A 10,848-nucleotide genomic window follows, 5' to 3' on the forward strand; every position below is an offset into this window, starting at 1 on the left:
TAAACCAAACAAGGGGAAGAATCTGGTGAAGGAAGAACCTAGGGATCTACAATTAACAAGAATCCCAGTGAGGAGAGGCTGTTAGTATGACACCCTCATCCCCCTACAAACATGTGAGCACAGGGCTCATAGTGGGCTGGGCCCTGAGAACACTGCTCTGCTGGCTGCTTTTGTTGCTGAATGAGCCCCACATTTCAGTATCAATCTTAATGGATCAGTGGTAGAGAGTGAGGGCTGTGGAGCAGGCAAAGATGAACCCACCTTAGTGGTGGGTTGTATGATTAGGAAGGTTTTAGAGGATCTTCACAAGATTTTTTGTTTTGTATTTAAAAGGGTTTTTGTTGGAAAGGGATATTATACTTGAAAAGTTGGAGAGTCAGCAAAGGAGAGGAAGACCTTCAACTCTATGGATTGACGGAATGACTGCGGTAATGGGCTCAACTGTGTCATAGATGATGAGATCAGCGCAGGATAGGATCTATTGTTCATAGTGTCACTGTGAGTCATCCTGGATGCCACAGCACCTAACAGCAACAACTACTCTCATTTTGTGCTCACTGAGGTTTACTGTCAACAACTACTGGTTTGTAGTAACACAAAGGAATGTGTAAAAAGTGTGTGTGTATTTTACAGAGACAAGATTCTGCAGAAAAAGAAAAAAAATATGACTGTTACTTATTTTGTGGTGTTAATGTTATGTGCTGTTGAGTCGCTTTCAACTCATAGTCACTCTATGTGCAACAGCTCTGAACTCTGCTCTGTCCTCAGCCAATCTTATTATGTCTGACACACCTACTCCCTTTGTCCCGGTTACTGTATCAAAAGTATGTCAGATGGAGCTTCAGAATCCTTGCTTCCAAGGAGCAGCCTGCCTTCACTCTCTCCAGGATGAACCTCTTTGTTCTCTTAGCAGTCTATTAAATACTCCTTTTCAGCACCAAACTTAAGGGCATCACTTCTTCTGTTATCCAGCCCTTGTTCGGCTTTCTGAAGTGAAGGTTTATAAAGAAAATTAAATTTTCATTCAACCATTCACACATACTTTGTTCAAGAATATTCATTTCGATACCTCCAGTGTAGCTGTGCTTGCAGATGTGTGACTGCAGGCAAGCAGTGGACTGTGCTCACTCATACTGTTTCAGAGTTCTTTGAAAAGGCAGTCACTCACTAAAACCAGCATGTGTTGGAGTGCATGCTGTGCATTTGCCATTGACTAGGGAAAGTTCTTTTTGTCCCCACTGGCAAAACTTTCCGGAGAACTGACCTTGACTTACTCTTATGTGAATTTGGGGGGGGGGCAATTAAGACTTTTGCTACCAGAGAGCAGTATTGGTAGCGTCAACCCTGGTGTCCTTCCATGCCTGCTTACTGGATCCCTTGGGACCCAAGGTCCCTCTTACACAGTTCCTTCAGTATTCTTGATCCTTTTCAGCACCCCATTAATTACCAGTCCCTGGGTTTTCAGAGGCACTAAATCACATGGAAGGAGATTGCCCATCTTTTTCCTACAGAGAAGCTGGTGCATTTGAACTGCATGCCTTTGGTGTAGCACTGCAACTCTTTACCCACTAGGCCACCAGAGTTCCCTCTTGTTCACCACAGTTAGCACAAAACAAAGACTCGGAAATAATTAAATCCAACCATTGCCATTTTTGCCTGCAGCCTGGAATTGTGTCGCCATTTAAACGCGTATTCCTAAAAGGTGAAAAAAGTAGAGATAAGAAAGCCCACGAGAAGGTGACAGAGAGGCGCCCTCTTCATACAGTGGTGCTGTCATTGCCTGACCGAGTCGAACCAGACATACTGCTGAACGACTATATTGAGAAGGAAGTAAAGGTAAGTTGTAATGGACAGCAAGAAGTGACTGCCAGCCTGAAAAAAAGAGAAAAGGTAATGCCTTTTTCCACCACATATTTTGAAGCATATAAAATACTTTCGGATAAGGACCTTTGTTGGACACTTGTCACTTTGCCTGTGGCAATGAATCTCATAACTGAAAAATGAAACACAGACACATTTATTTCTATTCCTTTACAATAGCCTACTATCTTTCTCTTTAAGGTTTGACCATATGCTTAGGCACCCAGAGGGAAAACTGGAAGAAGCACTCACGGCCACTTTTGCTTTACTAAACATAAAAGTTACTTGATCAGGGTCACTGTGCCATTTATTTGTCACAACTCAGAACCCAGGTTTCATAAATTTCATGGTTCTGTCATTGTATTAGAAGCCTGTGCCTGTAGGCTCATAGTTACACATGGCATGGAAAATGCATGTATTTATTCTTAATCCTTTTCCAAACACACAAAAATAAAAGTTAATGGATGTTTTTAAATTATAAGTTAAATTTATAAATTTAGAGAGCAGAGGCAAGAAGAGAATAGTGCATGAATAATATCCATAAACTTGGAAGAAAGCAAAAGTGAAGAAAGGAAAGTGAGGCCATTGATGGTGCTCAAGAGCTTACCTCTTGAGGGGTGAGCCTCTGCAGAGAAAACTGCTTTGGCTAGGGGCCGGGAGGCAGGTATGGAACTTTGTGTGTGGTGTTCCCACTGTCACTTGGCACAAGGTTAGAAGATTAACCTTTCCCTTCTCCATGAAGAGGACGTTTTCTCTCTAGAGTAACTGAACTCTTAAAAAATTTGGAAAAGGGGGACACTAGGTATAGAGGAAAGTGAAGTAAAGACCTAGATTGAAAATAAGGTTGTTAAATCAAAACTTGTATACAGGACAGTGAAAATCCCTGATCTCTTTTCTTTGCCAAGTTTTAAGAAGGCCTACCAGCAACCCTTTAAACAAGAGGATACTTGGAAAGAACCTTTAATGGAGAAGCTGAAGAGTCCATGGGAGTACTGCTTACATATGCAAACGTGGGACATTAACCCATAATCTGCCAGAATAAAAAACACTTGAGAACTCCTGTCCAAGCCCACAGAGCTCTTTAGGTAGCCAAGGAGGAGTACACATTTGAGAAATAATTTTAACCTCAAAGAGCTGAAGACAAACACAGATGAAATAACAGCAATGAAAAACAAAAAAAGACTACAAAATACAATGTTTTCAAGGACGTAAGAGAAAATATTGTAGTTAGGAACTAACAGGATTCTACTTTAAAAGACAACAAAGAGTCTTTGTTATTAAGATATTTTTCTTTTAAAAGTAATAGAAGTTGAAAAAATAAAGTCAGGTAAATCTCAAAAGGATAACTATAAGTTTTTGTTTTTTAAAATATTTTTCTTTTAAAAGTCAGAGAAGTTGAAAAAATCTTGAAAGGATAACTATAAGTTTTTGTTATTAAAATATTTTTCTTTTAAAAATCAGAGAAGTTAAAAAAATGCAGTCAGGAAAATCTCGAAAGGATGACTAAGGAGACAGAAAGCTAGTAAACTGAAGAGAATAAAGACTGTTGGAAGAACCCTTAAAATGGATCAATCCAGAAGATCTTTCTCATTAGAAGAAAAAGCAGAGGAAGAGAGAAGTAATTGGCTAAAATTGTAATACAAGAACATTCCTGGAAATAATTAAAGGGCACTTCTATTCAGACTCAGGGGATCTCCATCTGCAGCTGTATCTTGGAGATACTACAGACTCAAAGCCAGACCCTGCAGTAAAACAAAAATTGCAATAAAGTCAATAACTTTTTTTACCCAGGGCATATAAAAATTATGCAAATTAAGTGTGAAAAAATTTGGAATATGGTGAGAATTAACAAAATAGGACAGAGATAGTACATAAGCACATACTGTTGAAAAAATGATTGCCAATAGACTTGCTCAATATGGGGTTGCTACAGACCTTCATTTTCTTTTTTTTTTTTTTTAAATGCAGTATCTGTGAAACACAATGAATTGAAGCCTGTCTGTAATAGACAAGATGTCACTAAATGTGTATATCTGACATTGAATGTATCTTCTGAGGAGTTACTGAAAAATAGACTTAATCAAACACAGTAGTTAAGCAAAAAGGAAAAAAACATCAAATTCAGAATCTGGGGGATTTAACACCAAGAAAGGCAAAGATCATTCCTTTAATCTTTAAAAAAGATAATTGTTGCTGTTGTTGTTACAGTTTGGTGCTGTGGAATCAGAAACAACTCCTAGCTGACCCTTCAGCAGGTTTTCAGTCAGTAAATTGCATTGGAAGAGATTGCCCATATTACTCCTAAGCTGTTCCTTAGGAGAAATGTACTTTTGGTTTGACAGCACAATTCCTTAGCACTAAACCACCAGTTGTGTTGTGCACTGTGAAGTCACAACCAACTCACAGCTGGACCTTCAGTGGGTTTTTGAAGGCAATAAACTGCATGAGAGGTGATTATCCATCTTTCTTCCATGGAGTAGCTAGTAGATTCAAATTACATGCTTTTGAGAGGGCAGAGCACCACTCCTTCTTACTTTTTAAAGTGATCTTTTTTAAAAAAGGCAAAGTTCCAGATCAAGAATCTGAGAGGAATGGGTCTAAAAAGGAACCACTCTAAGTAGAGTCTGGGAGAAGGAAATATATTTTGTTGGGGGAAAAATAGTGAATACGTAACAATTGGTCTCTTCACTTGGAACAGTAGAGGAAGAAGGAAATTAGAAATAGGAAGAAGAGATGGAATAAATGGCCAGTTGCTTCCCTGAGCAACTACTTCCTTTGCCAGGAGACTAGGACTGGGTGGTGCCTTGCTACTACTACTGAACATCTTGCTCAAGGATTCTTCTATAGAATTTTAGAACAGAATTTCCAAAATTTGTGGAATCTAGAAGTTATGGAGACATTGTTGTTAAGTGCTGTTAAGTCAAGTATGTTTCATAGAAACCCAGTGAACAATTCTGTGAGCCCTGCCCTATCCTGTGTCATCCTCACCATTCTGACATATTTGAGCCCGTCATTATAGTCCCTCTGTCAATCCATCTTGTTGTGGGTCTTCCCTTCTTTTGATGACCCTCCACTTTTCTGAGCAAAAATATCCTTTTCCAAGGACTAGCCCTTCCCAATAAGCCCAAAGTAGGTGAGATGAAGTTTCACTTTTGTAACCTCCAAGGTTTCATCTTTTGCAAGACTGGCTTGTTTTTTCTTTTGGCAGTCTTGGATATTTAGCACTCTTTTCCAGCACCACAACTAAAAGGCATAGATGATTCTTCTGTCATCCTTATTCATTGTCCAACTTTTAGCTGCATAGTAAGTAATTAAAAAAAAATAGGGATCAGATGCACTGTCTTCAAACTGACATCGTTGTTCCATAACTTCTTAGAGAGGCCCCTGACAACAAACTTTCCCAGTACAGTACATTTTTTTAAATTTCTGGTTGCTGGTGCCCAGGGTGTTTATTGTGAATCTAAGCAAGATGAAATAATTGACAGTTTCTACCTCTTGTCCCTCTATCATGTTGCCTACTGACATGGTGGTAAAGATTTTTTTTCTTGATGTTGACATGTAACCCACATTGAAGGGTGCAGCAAGTGTTTTTAGTCCTTTTTATTCTCAGCAAACAAGATTGCATCACCTGTACAATATAAGTTGTTGGTGACTCTTCTTCCATTTTTGGTGCCACATTCTTCTTCATATAGTCTAACCTCTTGAATTATTCTGCATACAAATTGAACGAGTATGCAGAAAGGATATAGCCCTGATGTACACCTTTATTTTAAGCCATATCACATGCAAGCAGGTTCTGCTGAAAAGTATCCAAAAACGTTTGGAACAATATGTCAGCAGAGAACTGCCAGATGTGCAGGCTGAATTTAGAAGAGGTCATAGTACTAGGGATATTATAGCTAATGTTAGATAGATCTTGGCAGAAAGCAGAGAATACCAGAGGAATGTCTATCTGTGCTTCATTCACTATGCTAAGGCTTTTGGACTGTGTGGATCACAACAAGCTATGGCTGACTCTGAGAAGAATGGGAATCCCAGAACATTTGATTGTGCTAATGCGAAACCTATACTTGGACCATGAGGCAGTCATCAGAACAGAGCAGGGAGACACTGGATGGTTCAAAATCAAGAAAGGGGTCCATCAGGAATATATTCTGTCTCCATACCTTTTCAATCTGTATGCAGAACAGATCATCCAAGATGCTGGGCTGTATGAGGAGGAATGTGGCATCAGGATTGGTGGAAGAATCATCAACAACCTGTGTTATGCAGGTGACACAACGCTGCTTGCTGAAACTGAGGAGGACCTGAAGCTCTTGCTGCAGAGGATCAGGGACTACAGCCTTCAACATGGATTGAAGCTCAACATCAAGAAAACAAAGATTCTCACCACTGGGCCAACTGGCAGCATCAGTATGGATGGTGAAGAGATTGAGATAGTTAACAGTTTTCGTTTACTTGGTTCTACAGTCAACACTCTTATTAACAGCAGCCAGGAAATCAGGAGATTAATTGCATTGGGAAAGTCAGCTGTGAGGGACCTCTCAAGAGTATTGAAGAGCAATGATGTCAGGCTGGAGACTAAGGTGCACCTGATCCGGGCTATAGTCTTTGCAATTACGTGCCATGCATCAGAGAGTTGGACAGTTAATAAGGGATGATAGAGAATTGATGTCTTTGAGCTGTGGTGCTGGGGAAGAGTGTTGAATATACCATGGATTGCTAGGAGAACAAACAAGCTTGGCCTGGAGAGGATGAAGCCAGGATGCTCCTTGGAGTCAAGGATTCTGAAGTTTCATCTGACATACTTTGAACATGTTGCAAGGAGGGACTGGTCCTTGGAGAGGGACATCATGTTTGGGAGAGTGGAGGGACGGCGCAGGAGAAGAAGACTCTTGATGAAATTGATCAATTCGGTGAGTATAGTGGTGGGAATGAGTGTGTTTGAGACGGAGAGGCTGGCACAGGATAGAATGGTATTTAGGGCTCTTGTACATAGGGTCTCTATGAGTCACGAGCGACTTGATGGCACATAACAACAACAATAACAGTGTTTACTTGCTCTGTACAACAGCTTCTTTGTGTACATGTAGGTTTTGGTGTAGGTTTTACATGAGCACAATTAAGTGTTTTTATCAATGCCAGCCATAATTTATTGTGATTCACACAGTATCATTAATGTTATATGTAAGCAGAATCTTTCTGCATATTAAATAAAAAAACAGAACAGTTTGGCAGAGAATTGCCAGAAATTAAGACCGGATTTAGAAGAAGCTATGATATGAAGGCTATCATTACTGATGTCAAATGGATCTTGGCTGAAAGCTGAGAATAAATGAAGAATGTCTATTTGCATTTTGTTGTTGTAGGGTTGTTTTTTTTTGTTGTTGTTGTTTTGTTTTTACTATACAAAGGCATTTGACCATGGAGCAAAACAAATTATGGAGGCTTGGAGACTGATGAATTTCTGAAAATTATTGCTTTGAGTTAATATTTTAATTTTAAATAAAAAATATCCCCTGAAGTCTTTTTGAAACCAAATAAAAGCTTAATGTAGCGAGTAAAGAATATCTTTCTTGAACATGATCCTCTTTTAAGATCTGTATGTATGGGATCACACTGATGACAGCCTCTCAAAAGATTAAATAGGTACCTTAGGAGGCAATGAGTTTATATTAGTGAGAGAGAAATGACTTGAAAAAGATGTTTAAGAGCCATTACACAACTTGAAGAGTATAATCTTTGTCAGTAAATTGTACATTAGGAACTATTGAATAATTGTATATTTTGCTCTGTAGATTCTCCATAACAATAAAAATAAACTATTATTTCATAAAATTATGGAAATGCTGGTGGAAGGGAGAAAAAAGCCACAATGAAATACCACTTCACTCTTGTGAGGTGATGAAGATCACAAACCAGAAAATAATAATGATGTGCAGAAAAGGTGTGCAAAATGGTACAGCTAGTATAAGAAACCATTAGTTCCTCAAAACATTAAAAAAAACCCACGTAATCCAGCAGTTCTAAAAATACTGCAGTATTTTAAGAGATTTAAAATAAATTACTCAACCAGATGCAAGTATACTAGTGTTCATTCTAGCACTATTCACACTAGCCAAGGAGATAATATGAATAAGTGTCCACTAAGGATAGATAGTTTAAACATACTGTAGTCTACATAGTTATATCTGTCCATGCCCAGTGGAATATGCTCAGCCAGAAAGAAAAGAGAAATCTTGATACTACTGAATAAGAGAATCTTCATTGTATTGCACTAAATGAAATAATGTCAATCAGAAAAAACAAGTATGGTGTGTTAACACTTAGGAAATATGGGTAGAGAATAGAGAGGAGTGTAGGTACAGGGGTTTTATCCGTCCTGGTTGTTTAATCTTCTGGATTTTTTCACATGGTGATAATGAATCACTTTGTCCCTTCTTTCTAGAGGTAATATAAAAAAGTCCTAAGCAAAACTTTCCCCACTGCCTGGACTCCTCACACTCTGTGATAGAAAGACATGAAAGTATTTCTACCAAAGAAGAGGAGATTGAGAATTTCTACATGATTGCAAGCATGCAGCCAAAATGCATTTATAATTAATTGATGACTAGAATGAAAAATTGGAAATAATTAGGAAGGAATGGTGATTGGAGAGTAAAATCCTAGTGACAGAAATGATGCTCAACATAGGATAATGTAATTCTGTATGTTCTATAATTTATCCATTGCAAAGACCTTTAAAAAATACATATGGTGACTTTACACATGGACGTCACCTGAATGGCATACACAGAAATCAGATTGTCTGTATCTGTGGAAGGTTTGTTGGAGAAGCTCAATGTCAGTAGCAGTAATCAGACCAGGTGCTGATTATGGAACAGATCACCAATTACTCATGTACAAGTTCAAATTGAAGCTGAAGAAAATGAAAACCAATTCCATCAGAACAAAAATAGTGACCTTGAGCCTGTACCATTTGAATTTAAAGTCCTCTCCAAAATAGATTTGAGGCACTGATGATTGACAACCAGATGAATTATGGGATGACATCAGAGATATAATACATGAAGAGATCAGGTCTTTACAAAGACGGGGCGGGGGAAGGTAAAAACCACAGTGGTGACAGAAGAGACTGAAAATTGCACCAGAGCACCAAGAAGCCAAAACAAAAGAAAGAAATGAGAAGATTTCAAAAGGCAGCCCGAGAAGACAAAGCTATAATGACTGTGCTGGAGAATAAAAAAGGAAGCATTTGTTCAGCAATTCTCAACTTGAAAGATGTGAAAAACAAATTCAAACCTCAAGATGCATTAGTGAGAGATGCCATAGGCTAAATCTTGAATGGTTCTGGAAGTATAAAAAGAAAATGGATGGAGTACACAGAATTACTGTATAATAAAGAATTGGTTGACACTGAAAAATTTCAGGAAACACCAAATGAACAAGGGCCAGTGGTAATGAAGGGAAAAGTTGAAGCTGCCCTGAAGGTATTGGCAAAAAGTAAGACTCCAGAAATCTATGAACTATCAATTGACATGTTTCAACTAACAGATACAGCTCTGGATGTGTTCACCAGTTTATGCAAGGAAGTTTGGGAGACAGATGCCTGGAAGAGATCCATATTTGTACCCAAGAGAGGTGAGCCAATAGATTGTGAAAATTATGAAACAATATCACTAATACTACATGTAAGCAAAATATTGATTGAGAGCATCCAAAAAATGGCTAGAACACTACACCGAGAGAGAACTTCTAGAAGTTCATGTTGTGTTTAGAAGAGATTATGATATTGAAAATATCATTGCTGCTATCAGGTGGGTCCTGGCAGAGAATACCAAAATAATATCTGTTTGTTTTATATTGACTATGCAAAGACATTTGACTGTGCAGATCATAACAAATGATGCCTGACATTGAGAAGCATGTGCATCTGAGAGCACTTAATTATGCTCAAATGAGATCTATACCTAGACCCAGACAATGTCTGAACAGAGCAAGGGAATATTGCATGGTTTAAAATGAAGAAGGGGATGCATCAGGGTTGTATCTTTTCTTCATAACTATTCAGTCTGTACACTGAGAAAATAATACAAGAAGCTGAACTCAGAACAGAAAACCCTCCAACAACCTCTGAAAGAAATGAAATTATAAAAATTAGGGTAGAAATAAATGCAAGAGAAACCAGAAGAGCAACATGATTAAAAAATTAACAAGACCAGGAATTGGTTCTTTGAAAAGGTCAATAAAATTGACAAACCACTAGCAAAACTAACAAAGGAAAGGGGGAAAAAAAGCAGATAACCCGAATAAGAGACGAAAGGGGCAATGTCACAACAGAACCAATTGAAATAAGAAGGATAACAACTGAATATTATGGGAAAACTATCTTTAAACAAATATTTAAACCTAGGGGAAGTAGAAAAATTCTTAGAAACTCACAACCTACCCAAACTGACACAACCTGAAGTAGAACACCCATTACAAAAGAAGCCATTGAACAGGTCATAAAACAAGTTCAAAAGAAAAAGAGCCCTGAACTAGTGAATTCTAGAAAACATTCAGAGGAGGGCTTTCACCAATTCTACATGAAGTATTTCAGAAATTTGAAAAAAGATAGAATACTCCCAGATTCATTCTATGAAGCAAGCATATTCCTAATACCAAAGTCTGCTAAAAACATAACCAAAAAGAAAACTATAGGCCAGTATCTCTCATGAACATAGATGCAAAAATCCTTGCCAATAGAATACAGCTGTACATCAAGAAAATAGATTCAGTAGTTGGAAAACATGGACTCAGTGACAGAAATGGAGCGGGAGAGAGAATGATCAAATTTTGCACAATCAATGGCTTATTCATAGCGAAAACATTTTTTAAGAGACATAAACGAAGGTTATATACCTGGATTTCACCTGATGGTATGCATAGGAATCAGATCGATTACATCTGTGGAAAGAACCGCTGGAGAAGCTCAATATCAGCTGT

General features: G+C 38.1%; 1 protein-coding gene across 1 annotated transcript in view; it reads left to right on the plus strand.

The window, feature by feature from the left end:
* Positions 1 to 419: 419 nt before the first annotated feature.
* The window catches only part of CCM2 (cerebral cavernous malformation 2), a 61,507-nt gene continuing 51,078 nt past the window's right edge, over positions 420 to 10,848 (plus strand). Inside the window, exons 1-2 of the mRNA XM_006898602.1 lie at positions 420 to 428; positions 1,663 to 1,836. Coding sequence (XP_006898664.1) covers positions 420 to 428; positions 1,663 to 1,836 — 183 coding nt within the window. The remainder of the gene's footprint in view (positions 429 to 1,662; positions 1,837 to 10,848) is intronic.

Source organism: Elephantulus edwardii, unplaced genomic scaffold (genome assembly GCF_000299155.1).
Source record: "Elephantulus edwardii isolate Elephantulus edwardi_28Jun2011 unplaced genomic scaffold, EleEdw1.0 scaffold00234, whole genome shotgun sequence".
In the NCBI taxonomy this organism is placed as follows: domain Eukaryota; kingdom Metazoa; phylum Chordata; class Mammalia; order Macroscelidea; family Macroscelididae; genus Elephantulus; species Elephantulus edwardii.